The sequence below is a fragment of the Hemitrygon akajei genome, chromosome 15 (assembly GCF_048418815.1).
Source record: "Hemitrygon akajei chromosome 15, sHemAka1.3, whole genome shotgun sequence".
In the NCBI taxonomy this organism is placed as follows: Eukaryota; Metazoa; Chordata; class Chondrichthyes; order Myliobatiformes; family Dasyatidae; genus Hemitrygon; species Hemitrygon akajei.
Window position 1 is genome coordinate 24,428,009 of NC_133138.1, and position 15,553 is coordinate 24,443,561.

General features: G+C 40.9%; 1 protein-coding gene across 2 annotated transcripts; it reads left to right on the forward strand.

Annotated features, from left to right (window-relative positions):
* Positions 1-587: 587 nt before the first annotated feature.
* Positions 588-14,998, forward strand: LOC140739566 (glutaredoxin domain-containing cysteine-rich protein 2). 2 transcript variants are annotated; one of them, XM_073067960.1, is made up of 5 exons: positions 588-881; positions 2,554-2,652; positions 5,556-5,817; positions 6,748-6,939; positions 14,489-14,998. In XM_073067960.1, exons 1-5 carry the CDS (start codon positions 805-807, stop codon positions 14,666-14,668), a joined length of 810 nt encoding a protein of 269 aa, XP_072924061.1. In that variant the 5' UTR covers positions 588-804; the 3' UTR covers positions 14,669-14,998. The 2 variants fall into 2 exon arrangements, with proteins under 2 accessions (XP_072924061.1, XP_072924062.1); XM_073067961.1 differs by lacking the exons at positions 588-881; positions 2,554-2,652 and having other exon boundaries at positions 5,457-5,817.
* The last annotated feature ends 555 nt before the right edge of the window (positions 14,999-15,553 follow it).

Consider the following 15,553-nt stretch of genomic DNA (forward strand, 5'->3'; position numbering starts at 1 on the left):
AAAGGCCCAGAACCATCAAATGCTCCTAACAGACAAGAGGAAATCTGCAGCTGCTGGAAATGAAAGTTAAATACACAAAATGCTGGAGGAATTCAGCAGGCCATGCAGCATCTATGGAAGAGAGTAAACAGTCAGCATTTTGGGCAGAGAACTTCCATCAGGACCTCATACATTAACCCTTTCAGTCCTAGAATCTTTCTCATGAACCTCCTCTCGACCGTCTCCAATGCCAGCATGTACTTTCTTAACTAACCATCATTCAGATGCTCGAAGGAGGTGAACTGTGGCAAGTGCAAAGCTAAAAGGCTTGTTGAAAGGAATCACTGCTGACTGAGACGGGCAGGTGCAGACAGCTGTCTACCTGTCACATTTCGTTCAACTACAAGGACAGAAGGCAGTTTCAGGGCTGAATAATGCCAGGGGCACAATGGTGGAGACTTTGCTGAAAGCCTCAATACTTGCTCATGGTTGGTAAATGCTGTCCTAGAAACACTGTCACAAAATTAATTAGAACAAATACCAGAAATTTAAAGAGGAAGAACACCACAGAAATATTTAACAGTTCTGACCATATTTGCAGTGGGATAAACAGTTAACCTTTCAGACCAACGTCCTGTTGGTAAGTACAAGATTATCAACACTGGGCGTTATAGGCAAGGGACTTTATTAGTACATTTGCAAATTCAACTACAGAATGAAAGTTAACTTGTTCTGACATAGGCGAGAGTCAAGGACCAAGCCCAGATCAATGAGGAGGGTGGATGAGTACTTAAGCAGCAGCCCTTGATACGAAGTGCCAGATCCATGCAAAGGCAGCATCAGATGTTCAGCAGAAGAACTGAGCCATCCCACAACCAGTGGAGCAAATCAGAATTCTGCAGGTACCCCCCCTCCTCCCTTTCCTCTGTGGTCCATTCTCCTCTCCTAACACATTCCTCTTTTCTTCAGCCCTTTACCTATTTCTCCCTGCTTCTCACTTCATTCCCCCTTCCCCACCCGCCCATCTATCTTCACCTATCACCTGCCAGCTTGCACTCCCAGCTTCTTATTCTATCTTCTTCCCGCTTCCTTTCCAGTCCTGATGAAAGGCTTCGGCCTGAAACATCGACAGCCCACTTCCTTCCATAGATGCTGCCTGACCTGCTGAATTCTCCAGCATTTTGTGTGTGTATTACTCCTGCTTTCCAGCATCTGCAGAATGTCTTGTGTTTAAAATCATGCAATATTATATATCCAGTTCTGGACTGTGTTGGGCAATTAAATTAAACAACCACTGGAAGGCGGAGATTACGAGAACATCACTATCCTCGGTGATGGTGAAGTGTAGTAACTTAGTATAAAAGGCACAACCCCAACAACTGCAACCACCTTCAGCCAGAAGTGAGTGTTTCAGCCTGGCCACTCCCTGGGGCTTCCGGCTTCAGGGAAGTAAGCCCTTAGCTGATTTGCTTTACTCTCCGTGATTTCAGGAAACAGCTAATTACATAGAATAAAGCAAAAGTAATAGGCCCAGGCCATCTCCCAGCCGAGGTGCTGAACACGTTAGCTCCAGAACTCCGGGACTGCACCGGCTGAGCTCTCCAGGTTAGCTGCAACACTGCCACCTACCAGACATTGTGGAACATTGCCCAGTTTTCAATTCCCTGTTCACTAATCCAATCGAATTTATTGTCATGTGCACAAGTACAGTTAGGTTTAGTACAGTACAATGAAAAACTTGCAGCAGCGTCACCGACATGAAGGTTCAGACAACACACAGATTATAAAGTGTACAAGACAGCGAAGAGAGAGAGAGAGAGAGAGAGCGCACCACAGTCAGAGATGTGTTCATGGCAGTGTAAGAGATGTTCTGTTTCTGATGTATGATCCGGCTGTGCAGGTTGGCGTAAGAACCCGATGGAGGGAAAATGATTGTTTCTGAACCTGGTGGTGTGGAGCTTCTGTATCTCCTTCCTGACAGTAGTAGCAAGAAGAAGGCATGATACCTATTGGATATGTTGTCAATGTGGGGAGAGCTGTGGCCATAATGGACCGAGCCCTGTTTGTAGGTCCACTCTGATGGTGCCACATTGGTTGACTCAAAAGTCTTACCTGTTTACATTAATAAACCTCTCTAACTCCCTATTTTTTTTCTTTTAAGCTGGATTTTTTTTGGGGATTATCATCAACCTTTGTTTAATAAGGTTACCACTAACTACTTTAAAGTTACTATCCGCTACAGGCAGTTTATTGTCGTTGTAGCTGCTTTTGAGGATTTATTGTTCCATTATTATACTTGCTTAATAACACGTAAAAGAAGCAGCCCCTTTCTTCAATAATATTGAAACATAATTGTCTTCATATTGGAAGGGAACAAAGTTTTGGGAATTAGAATACATTAATGATCAATGTTGAGCATTAGCTTACACTAATCTTGTGACCTGAACACATTGAAATTACTTTTCTAAATACGTTGTACTACTTTAGCTTTCCCCAATAGAGTTCAAAGTTCAAAGTGCATTTATTATTGAAGTATGTATGCAGTATACAACTCTGAAATATGTCTTCCTGCAGGCAGCTAAGAAACAAAGAAGGCCATGGAACCTGCTCAAAGAAAACATCAAACACCCAACACACAAAAAAAGAGCAAATCGTGCAAATGGCAAAAATCAAGTGAGTAACACACAGAATAGTAAACATCAAACCACAGAGTCCTTGAAGCAGGCTAGGTCTGTTCAGCGCAGTTCAGTTCAGTTCAATTTAGCACTGTGCCATTCAATGACTGCAGATCACTGAGCCAGTCCACAACAAAGTGCCCCAATCTAAACCGCGCAAAATAGCAATACACCTCCTCTATTACCACCATTCAGGGCTCCAAACAGTCCTTCCAGGTGAGGCAACACTTCACTTGTGAGTCTATTGGGGTAATCTATTGCCTCCGGTGCTCCCGGTGCGGCCTCCTCTACATCAGTGAGACCCGATGCAGATTGGGGGACCGCTTCGTCGAGCACCTCTACTCCGTCCGCCACAACAGACAGGATCTCCCGGTTGCCACCCACTTCAACTCTGCTTCACATTCCCATTTGGATATGTCCATACATGGCCTCCTCTACTGCCATGATGAGGCCAAACTCAGGTTGGAGGAGCAACACCTCATATACCGTCTGGGTAGTCTCCAGTCCCTTGGCATGAACATTGAATTCTCCAACTTCTGGTAATTCTCTCCCCATCCCAGTTTCACTATGCCTCCTCCTCCAGCTGCCTATTGCCTCCCTAATGATTCCGCCTCCTTCTACTACCCATAGTGTTTTCCCCTTACATTCCTTCTTCTCCTTTCCTGCCTATCCCCTCCCTGCTTCCCCTCCCCCACCCCTTGATCTTTCCCCTTACTGGTTTTTCACCTGGCACCTACCAGCCTTCTCCTTCCCACTGTCCCCCCACCTTCTTTATAGGGCCCATGCCTCCTTCCTCTTCAGTCCTGACGAAGGGTCTCGGCCCAAACCGTTGACTGTTCATTTCCACGGATGCTGCCCAACAAGCTGAGTTCCTCCCGTGTGTTGTGTGTGTTGCTTTGACCTTAGCATCTGCAGAATATTTTGTGTTAGCAATAAAAAAAGGTGTAACCAGAAACCCCAAACTCATATAACATGAACTGCAGAGTCCTCTAAAAATTAGTCCAGTCCACAAAACACACGGATGCCCCAAAAGCTAAGACCCCTGCACCTTTCTCTGGCAGTAGCAAGCGAGAGGGAGAGGGAGACAGGACAAACACAGGCAGATGGTGCGGAACATCTGCTCGTCTTCTGCTCTTGTCTTTGTTGATTTCAATCTTGCTCAACGCTTTAATCGGTGAGATTAGCAAATACAGAACTAATCATGGGTTTGTGCTCCACCATTACACCAGCTACTCTGTTCTCAACCTTGCTCTCAACCATCTCGAATGCCCTCAGAGGCAGCAAAAACGCCAGAGCACCCAGTCGGCCCAAAAATACATGATCAAAATGTAAACTACAGGCTCCAACTGCACACAGATTAGTAGTAGAAGCATATTTAAAAGAAGGAGAAGAAATAGTTTCATGAACTGTCCGCAGGACGCCACCATTAGTTGCATTGGTCACTGGCGCCATCTTGCCACAGCTGTAAAACAACTGGAGAACTTTGATTTAGGTAGAGCTTCCAGGGGAGAGTTGAGAAAGAACCTTTTATTCAAGGAATAGCAAGGGTTTCAAAATCTCTGCCCAAATGAGTGCTGAAACCCGGGAAAACTCATCACGTTTGAGATGGCACTTATGTGCTGGTCATCCTGGGACCAGCGTGTAAGTATCATCATAAAGAAGCTACTACAACAGTGACTTTACTTTCTTAGAAGTTTGAATAGATTTGGCATGTCACCAAAAACTTCGGCAAAATTTTGTAAATGTACAGTGCATTGGGTTAACATCTCAACTAGCTAGAGAAAATAAAGTCTGGAGAAAATAAGCAGGAAAAATGTGAGTTTTTATCCATAGCTAATGCTGAGACGTCCCCTGGTTATTGTTGACTAACATCATATTAGAATCAACATATGTTATATCTGTTTGGTGTAATTAACTGTGATAAACATGCTAAGTATCATTTCTTTGCAAACTTATAAAACCACTTTATTCTTTGACCCTCTGATTAATCAGTGGAAACGAGTGACAGGAAGTTGACAACCCATTTTATGCCTGTCATTTTCTCTAGATGTTAACGTGATGAAAACAATTCAAATGGATTGTTGCCACATTATCATTTGACTTACATTAACTTTGGTGAATAGGGCTGATGGCATCCAATGTGGTAGACTGTCTACAATGGAACACATAGGCAGGGTTAACACAAGCAAGCTTTTTCCACTGAGGTTGGGTGGAACTACAGTCATAGGTCATTGGTTAAGGGTGAAAGTTTAAGGGGAACATGAGGGGAAACTTCTGGGTATGGAGGGATATGGTCCCGGTGCAATCAATTGAAGTAGGCAGTTTAAATGGTTTTGGCATGGACTAGATGGACTGAAGGGCCTATTTCTGAGCAGTACTTCTCTATGACTCGATAAACTTTAAGTAGGCCAGGTAGCAAAGGTTACTGCAGTAGTTGAAGATCCCAAACCTCCACAGGAATAGTTCTGTTCATTTAAAAGCATTAGATATGTGCACGTACACATTGATGCAGTATGTTTGAGCTGAAGGTCTATTACTTAGATGTATAATTAACAAAATGAATGTAACAGTGGCTCTCATTTTAATTGCTGCCTGAGAATAGATTGCCCTGCAGTGTTGTAGATACTTACGCAAACGTGTAATTGTATAATTAGTCGGCATCAGCCTAGTATATATGATCCCATCACTGAATTATATATTAGAGGCTAGCAGGAGAGCACAATATGCTTCTGCATGGCACTTCTGGTACATGAATCAAGCACTGAGGTGTTTTTTTTTGTTCCTGGAGACTTAACAGCTGAATCTATTGAAGTTGTGAATGGAGGAACTCCGTAATAAATTAAGAAAGAGACTTGAATCTAACCCGAGGAAAGTGAGGTTTCGCATCTCTTCTGCCTACAGTGGCCGTGTGCTGAAACAGGTTTATGAAGATGGGTCAGAGTCAGAGGAACTTGAGGATGAGACTCCCAGGAGAATGCTGAAGTCACAACTAAGTGAAAGCTTCAGAAGAGGACGAGCTGAATTACAGGAGAGCTGGCGCCCAGCGTTCCCTACCACAACGTGCCTGAGGGCATGTAGAATAAATGTTTTCAAAGATGCAGGGAGGTACAGTGTAAGAAGTGGCCAGAATCTATTCACCGACCTGACAGCGACTCGCTCCAGTGTAAGTCAATCATTGCAATATGACCGAATCACTTTCTTAACAAGGCAATAGTCCTCACTTTAGATAATCAGAGATGCCCGTATATTTGCTCTTCTGCTTCTGTTTCTTACTGTGCAATTCTGCAAATAATCCTTAAATGTATGTCACATTCCACACCTTCCTAAGTTAAAACAATGGGCCCTTAGGTATGCCAGTTTCAGGTTAGCCTGTTCCCACTCCAGTGACAAATTTCCCATTGAGTTACTCATTGGGCTACCATCTTGACCTTGGCTTGATCTATTAGAGTACTAACATATGCCAAGATTTCCATAACTAAGATTTTATATTTGATAAATATATTAGAAACAAGAGGTAGCAAGGAAAAGAATGGGCCCCCTAAGGACCAGAGTGGTTGTCTTTGTGTGGGTCAAGTGATGTGGGAAAAAAATACTTATCTTTATTCACCAAGGAGATTGACATGGAAGAAAGTGAGCTCGGAGAGGGTCACATGAATAATATGAAGCAGGTCAGTACTAAGAAGGACGAGATGCTAGATGTGCCATTAAGGGTTGACACGCATTCAGGGCTGGATGAGATCTATGATGCTGGAAGATATTTAATGTTGTTCCACTATTTACAAAGGGCAGCAGGAATAACCCACATAATTACAGGCCAATGAGCCTTAGACGGGTGGTGGGGAAATTACTGGAGAAAATCCTAAGGGAAAGTGCAAGATGATGCATTTTGAAAAGTCATATAGGGGTTGGATATTTAAAGAAAATGGTGCAGCAGTAAGCAACGTTAATGAATTGAGAGCCCTAGACCCTATGAGTTTATTACAGCTGAAAGCACGTCAAATGAGAACTTTTAATTACATTGTCACATTTATTAACTATTGTCAGCGGTAATACTACATATGTTTGGGTTACATGCATTTTTCTGCATTTCTAGCCATCAAACATATTGAATTTTGGAAAAATCATCATCTACACCAACAATCTCAAGATCATTAAGAAACCACCCACCCAAAAAGAAATCATCAGTAAACCTCTCCAAACTCAGCTGACACCCGACAATGCAACAGACCTGGATGGAAAGAGAGAAGATGAAGAAAAAAGTAAAAAGCATATCATGACTGCTGAGGTACATCATACATTTTTTAAAATAGTTTAAAAATCCAATGTAAATTATTCATAGTATATTAAGAAAATATAATGGATTTTCTTAGATTTATTTCAATACTCAAATTGGAGCAACATTGACACTGGTCCTGTGCTTAGCTGTTATCTACATTTAAAATGGATACCTTAATCATGCAAGATATTCTTTGATAGACACTAATTGATTCTTAACGTGGCTCTTCGCTTAGGATGTTCGAGTAATATTTCTATAACTTAATGTCCTGTGGATTGGATATTTCAATTTGAAGCAGATTAATAAAAGACCTTAAACTTATTTTTTTACCAGATGGATACAAGTTTCTCATGAAAGATTAATAACTTGTATGATAAAAACCTCAATATTTATCTGAATGTTTATGTCAGTTGTCAGCTTAGTTGAATCCCAGCTGGGCTCCTGTCATTCTCTTCTTCAGCATTGATGCTATCTGTAAGAAAGGTGCAAATGTAGAATGGAAAGTAATTTTATTCATAATACTAAACAGTTAAAGTCAGGATTTGAAAGCATTGCAGAATAACGTAATGTATTTTTTTACTGGAAGCAACTTAATAATAAATAGAAGTAAAAAATTCCCAACTTGCAATATCATATTTTGCTTCTGTTGGACTATTACAGAATCATAGAATCATAGAGTTACACAGCACGGTAACAGGACCATTGGCCCAACTCGTCAATGATGACCAAGTTTCCTGCTTGAGCTATTCCTATTTGCCCATATTTACCCCATATCCTTTTAAACTTTTCTTATCCATGCACCTGTCTACATGTCTTTGAAGCCTTGTAATTGTATTCACATTTACAGTATATTTCCACTAGCAGCTTGTTCCATACACTCTCCATGAACCAATGAGGTGACCAGAACTGAACCCCATACTCCAAGTGTGGAAATAGAATTTTATAGAGCTGCAACATTACCTTGCAGCTCATGAACTTGGTTCCCACAACTAATGAAGGCCAACAATCATGAGCCTTTTTAACCATCCTATCAATATGTGTGGCAACGTTGAGGGATCTCTGGACCTAGACCCCAAGATCCCCCTGTCCCTCCACAATGCTAAGAATTCTGCCATTAACTTAGTACTCTGTCATCACGTTTGATCTTCCAAAATGTATTACTTCACACTTAACACATTGAATTCCATCTGCAACTGCTCAGTCCAGCTCTGCATCCTGTCAATGTCCCATCGTAGCCTGCCACAGCCCTGCACTGTCCACAACTCCACCAGCCTCGTGTCATCTGCAGACTTCCACTTTATCATCCACCCTTCCACTTCCTCGTCTAAAAATCACAAAGAGCAGTGGTCCCAAAACAGATCCCTGCAGAACACCACTCATTACAGGTCTCCAGGCCGAATGCGCTCCATCTTCTACAGCCTTTCTGTGGGTAAGCCAACTCTGAATCCACACAGCCAGATCTCCCTGGATTCCATCCCTTCTGCCATTCTGAATGAGCCTATCATAGGGAACCTTGTTAAACGCCTTACTGAAATCCATGTACCTATCCAAATGCTTCTTAAATGATACTGTTCCACTTGTCTCAACCACTTTCTCTGGTAACTCTGCCACATACTTGCCACTTGCTGCAAGAAATTGTTGCTCCTTAGGTCACTTTTGAACCTTCTCCCTCTCACACCAAATCTACGCCCCGTAGTTTTGGTCTTACCTACTCTGCAGAAAAAACTGTTTCCATCTAAAATAGGCTTTTTGCTTTCTTTCATTTGGTAACTGATACAGCCAGATTGAATAGTGGCAGACAGTTTAAGTTCCTGTTAGCACTTAATATGGTAAAACAAGGAAATAAATTGGTTAGGTTAAAAAAATGCATATAGATAGTATTTTATCACAGTTATTCTGGTGATCATATGGGATTTTAATCTATATGTAGAGTGGTGGAAAATGATGGACGAAAGTATCTTTGTTGAAAATGTCATAGTGTTTTCAGAATAGTTCGTTAGAGCAACGTGCTTTTGGAATTAACCAGATAGCAGAACGTGCTGGACCGCATATTACTGACCTCATTATGAAGATACTCAGTTGAAATTTAGAATCATTTTGAGGGAGAGAAGAATGAGTCCACTACAGTACTAGTATTTTAAACTTAAATAAAGGAATGAGAACAGAGGTAGCTCAAATGAACTGGCTAATTAGGTTAACAGACTGACACTGAGATGTAATGGCAGACATGAATACGTAGACAGTACAGGAGAGTACAGTCCTTCAGCCCATGACACTGTGCCAACCTTTTAATCTACTCCAAGATTAATCTAACCCAGTGTTTTCCAAACTTTTCTAGTCCAATGCCCCCTCCCCTAAAGCACCTTCATACTTGCCAATGCCTCTTTTAGACACAATATACTTTCTGGCACCCCTATAGTGTAAAAACATATCTACCATACTTGTGCACTGTACAGCAGCTTTGATATCAATATCTACCATATGCTAACATGAGAAAAAGGAATCTGCTTTAAATTTTTATTTGTCTTTAAACCTAGCTTGCAGTACGTGCGCATATGCAGCAGCTTCAATATCAATGTGTTTTTTACAAAAGAGAATCTCTTCATAATTTTTTTGGTTTTTGATAAACTGTACATTTGCCATTAGCAATGCGTCCTTGCCTCGCATAGTTGACTTATCCAGTTGTATCCCAAATTCTGATTTTTGTAGTTCTCTGCATAGTTGATCCAAATGTCTTCACTAATTTTGTCAATTCGATGAGCTATGCAGTTATTACTCAGAGAAATTGACTTTAAAACACTGGCATCCATTTTGAGAACAGTGGTGAATGCTTCTGACACAGCAGGCATTATAAACCTTTCACCAATTGTATGAGATTTTCCACACTTTGCTATCATTTTTGGAAATATTATAAGAAGCAATGACACTACTATCAAGGTTATTTTTAGCTTTCTTGACTAATGACTTGAGTGTGCAATGCTTTTCAAATGCTTCTTTCATCGTCTGGAACTGAATAGTACCATAAGTAGCCTTTTTACAGTGTGTTGTACACGAGTGTTCCTGCAATCTTGCTAGTTTCATGGCTTTATTAGACAGTACAGTATTACAAATAAGACACATGGGGCGTCGCTGATCTGGTGGGAACAGAATAAAACCATACTTCGGATATGTAACATTGTATTGACGCACTTTCTGTGGTTCCTGCTTCTTAGCAGGATTAGAATTCAAGGCTTCACTGCCTTCAGACTCAGAGATTGCGGTGTACGTATTCATCCACCATTAATGGGGCCAAATTAAAGTAAAATGTTAACACAAACTGGGAATGCCTATTGAATGTTGACAATGGCAGCGACTTGACACAGTCAGTCAGGTCTCATTCCTCAAGTTAGGGTCCTGCTTACAGCCCCCTCCCCCAAGACCCAAGAATTTTGAATGCCCCCTGATGACTTCTATGCTTGCTAACACCCCCTTAAGACATGTACCTACCCCACTGGGAGTCACTAATCTAACCCTTCTCTCCCACATCATTCTGCATTTTTCTTTCATGTGAGTGGATCTTATATCCATGTTTCAGATATATAAGGTACTGGTGAAACTTCATCTGGAGTTCTGTGTATAATGTTTTCCTTTTTTTAAGGAAGGAATTATATACATTACAAACAATTCAAGGCTGGATTAGATAGGATAGAGATTAGAAGAATGAGAAAGGATTTGGCTGAAACATATAGACCCTGAGAGATCTTTGCAGGATGGGTATGAAAATAATGCTTCCTTTGACTATATTTCTCGCTATCTTGAAAAGTAGCTAACATAATCAAAGACCCCACCTACCTCAAACATTCTTTTTTCTCCCTCCTCCCGTTGGGAAGCATGAAAGCACATAACTCCAGGTTCAAGGGCAGCTTCAATGCCATAGTTATAAGGCTATTGAATGGATCTCTTGTTCAATAAGCTGGACTCTTATTCGCTCAATTTACAGTATCTTGTTATGGCTTCGCACATTATTGACCATCTGCCCTGTACGTACTCCACAAATGAAACATGTTTCTGCATTCTGTTATTGCTTCTCCTTTGTTCTCCTTCAACATGTGATGAAAGGAAGGCATGCAATACAAAGATTTTCAGTGCATCTTGCACTTGTGGGAGAATCTAGATCTGGGAGTCACTGTTTAAAAGTAAGGTATTGCTTGTATATTTAATACAGAGGTGATAGGAAATATTTTCTCTTCGAGGTCTTTTGAGCCTTTGCAACTCCCTTCATCAAAGAAGCAGATTCTTTGACTATTCAGACAGAGCTAATAGATTCATGATGAGCAAGGGAGTGAAAAGTTACCTTTAGTTGAGTGGAATGTCACTGAAGGACATGGTCAAATCTTCCTCAATGGTGGATCATTGCTGAGGGTTGTGTGGCCTACTTTATATTTTTTATTTCTGAATGCATTTACTCTTCTTTTCTAGGCGAAAAAATAATCTTATTGCATAATGCGATCCAGAAACAATAACTTAGATGAATGGTCAAATTGCCTGGTTTGGGTGCTGTTGATGTGAACGAAATATTGACTAGAATCCTGACAAATATCTTTGCAACTCACAATGGATTCCTGTTTAGCATCTTGGATCTGTTCAAGTCATCAATTAGGTCTTAAACTGGCTCCAATTAAGCCAAGCTGATGCTTAGAGGAAGTATTTCTAAATGAAATCAATCAGAACTCCTGGAAAGGGCAATTCTAGTGTGCATGAAAATACTACATGCTCAGTGACAAAATTAAAATTGATGAAGTAATTCAATACAGACACAGAGATTTACAGTGTGGAAGGAGTCCTAATTGCCATTGTTCCTTTGCCAGCACTTTGACAAAATAATCCAAATGATTACTAATCTGAGCTCATCACCCCCCTCAGACGTGCATCTTCATCAACTTCAAATATCCAGATAACTCTCCCATCAAAATTGATTAAATTTACCTACATATTCATCCTTTTAATTATAATTTAAACTGATGACCTCTTGAGTCTTTCTCACGTACCATGTGAAATAGATTGTCTATGTTCAGTCCATCAAGATGCTTCATTACTTTAATAACCTCATTTGAATCTTCTCAAAAGCATTTTTTTGCTCGAGGGGATTTGAACCCTGTATTTCAAATCTGTCTTAATCACCACAGCTTTTAATGTTTGACTTTCACTGTCTAACATTAATGTGTTCTTTATAATCCTCAGAAAAGCCAAAACTATTAATTAAAACTATGCTCTGTTATTTTTGTGTTGGAATATTTAACAGTAATAGCCTGATATGATTCTGAAGTTCAGAGGAAGAGTTTTTCAAGGGGTCTTAATGTTACCGACTATTATGAGATCTGAAGCCAGAGAGAAGTGTTGTGAATAGATGATATACCTTAAAGCAGTAGTCCCCAAGTGGTACCGGTCCATGGCCCGGTGGTTGGGGACAATTGCCTTACAGTTGTTCCAGTGTAGTGAAGACCACGAGTAATTGGTGGATCATCAGTCAATCAACAGCCTTCGCTGATAGTTTGAGATACTGTATTTAATTTGGGTCTTGCTTCTAACATTCTGCAGCAAAACTGAAAAAATGACATACACCTGGAATATCAAATTATGAAGATAATAATTGCTAGGAAATTACAAATTCCTGCAAGACCTCATCCCCATCACTCTTGGAGTTCTTTCGTTAAAGAAAAACTGAAAATACTTGAAATACTCAAGGAGAGACAGAGCTAATATGTCATTACAGTGGTGTTGGTACCAGGTCTGTTATGTTGGGGGAGAATGAGTTTTTAAGCAAAATGATTGCAGAAACTGTTGTTGCTTCTACTTTACAAAAGACCACACGTCAATTTTATGGCCAAAAGAATACCTTTATCATGGATGGCAAATGATGTTTACAATACAGAGGTTTTCAGGTACCACGTGCGGCATGGGTGGAGGAACTGTATACAATGCATACCGGGAGTAAAAAGAGCAGAAGTAAAAACCCCATCAACCCCGGATCCAGCCTCTTGCTACCAACAGCTTCCCAATTAGTATTAACTGACTTTTAATAATACTCACATTACAACAGAAACTAAACTCCTAGCCAAAGGAAAATGAATGAACCAGTGACTGAAGAGCAAATGGTTTCCTATAAGGAAGGTGAAATGATGGGGAAGAAGAATTTTCTTCAAGGTTTCGTCCAACAACACTGAATGGTTATTTGCAACACAAAATGATATAGGCGTTGAAATATATCTTTAGCTATTTCAAAGATTCAAAGCTTCAAAGTACATTTATTATCAATCACTGTATAAATTATTCAACCTTGAAACTTGTCTGCTTACAGGCAGCCACAAAACAAGAAACCCGAAAGAACCCAATTTAAAAAAAGACCAACACCCAATGTGCAGGGAAAGAGAAAAGAACACAAATCACGCAAAGAATAGAAGCGAGCACAGCACTTCGAACCAAATTGAATGCTTAGGTCCGAATCCCTGGAGCAGACCAGAGCAGGCCCAAAGTCTTAGTCTCAGTTCATCACTGTGGGGGGGGCAGATCACCTTGAAGCTCGCAGACACGAAACACAACAGCTGGGGCAGCTTTGCTACCTCAGCGTCGTGGAGAGAGGAGTGAACTTTGCAGGAGAGTGAGAGAAATCAGTCCGACTCTCGCCCCCCCCACCCCCCCCCCACCGCCCCTACACGCTGCCTTTCCCTTCTATTTGGCCCAGTGTTTAAATTGCAAATATTTGGCTAGCATATAGAAGCTGGCACAGAATCAGGTTTATTATCACTGACATATCCTGTGAAATTTGTTGTTTTGTTCCAATAGGTAAATGCAACAACATAAATTACAAAAATAAATAAAAAGTGTAAAATAAAGGAATAATGATGACATGTTCATGCACCTTTCAGGAATCTGATGGTTGAAGAGAAGAGCTGTTCCTAAATCATTGAGTATGGGCCTTCAGCCTCCTGTACATCCTCTCTGATGGTAGTAATGAGAAAGGGGCATGTCCTGGATGGTGTGATTTTTAGCAATGGATGTCGCCTTCTCAACACATGGCCTATTGAGGGAGGGTGGTGCCTGTGATGAACTGGCCTCTGCAGCTACTTGCAAACTTATGCTCTGGAGCACTAGTTTGGCGCTGGGCCAGATTGTACAGGTCAGGGTGTCAGGGTCTGGGGCGAGGGACGGGCCCGTTCAGCTCACTGCTCTGCGTCAGTTAATCAGCTCTGTGCTGAGCTAAGGATTTGTGGACGGCCTCTCATTGTGAACTTCAGTTCTGAATGTATTTGCTTACTTTTATTGTTTGCACAATTTGTTTTTTTTTTCTCTCTCTGCATACTGGGTGTTTGACAGTCATTTTTTAATGGGTTCTTTTGGTTTTCTTTGTTTTGTATTGCCTGTAAAGAGATGAATCTCAAGGCATTAAGCATTGATAATTAATGTACTTAGAGCTTTTGACCTTTGGAGGCTCCATTCCAGATCATAGATGCATAAATAACAGTAAGTAATAAAATGCAATTCACATGCAGTGTCTAACTCTGATTGAAATCTGTTCCAGGAGGATGAATCAGAGCCTGTGTGTCTACACTGTGAGGGAGCAGGATGTGTCCCCTGCTCTTTGTGCCATGGAAGCAAACTGTCAATGTTTGCCAATCGATTCAAGGAGTCATTCAGAGCTATACGATGCCCAGGGTGCGACGAGCATGGAGTGCAGCCGTGTCTGACCTGTGCACAATGAAAGCCTTAATAAATTCAACATAGTTAAGCTCTCCAACTGTTAGTGAAGCAACAAGTAATCCCACACAAAACTTCTGTTAGAAAATGTACAGAATTTTTTGGGAGAGCTATGGTGGTGGGAAGTTGGGGGTGGACAATAAAAGCAGAAATTCTGGAAATATTCAAGAGAATTAGAATCAGATTTATTATCCCTGTAATTTGTTGTTTTTGAGGCAGCAGTGCAGTGTGGACTTTAAACATTGCTATAAGTTACAAAAAAATTTTTAAGAAGCGCAAAAGAGGAATAACAAGGTACTGCCCATGGGTTAGCGGACCATTCAGAAATCTGATGGTGGAGGGAAAGAAGCATTTCAAACCCTCTTTTTTTAGATCCATCTATGTGTCCTTGCATCCGTCTGTCTATCTGTTCGTGCATTATATTTATTCAATTTTTAAGTCTTTTCATATGTTGCTGGGAGCTGCAGCAACAAACAATTTGCTGGAAGAGCTCAAAAGAACAAGCAGCATCTGTGGAAGGAGAGGGACCGTCAGTGTTTTGGGCTGAAACCCCTACCCTGGTGGTCCCAATGCAAGGTTTTGAACCCAAAACTTCCACCTTTCCTGTCCTCAGACCCGTTGAGTTTTTCCAGCCGATTATTGGTTGCTCCAGATCCCAGCATCTGCAGTTTATTTTGTCTCTGTTGTTGAGAGCTGTGTTTGGATTTGATTACTAACTGTTACAATTTATGACTTGAGTATAATGTGCAAGTGGATAAGGCTGATCCTCACATCTGCTGTTTTAACATCCATGTTTGCCTCATTGGTAAAAGATGAAATGTAAAATGCAAGCCTGGCAGTTGCCCAGAGAAATGCTTTTACTCGGGTTAAATCAATCAGTTCTGGGTTA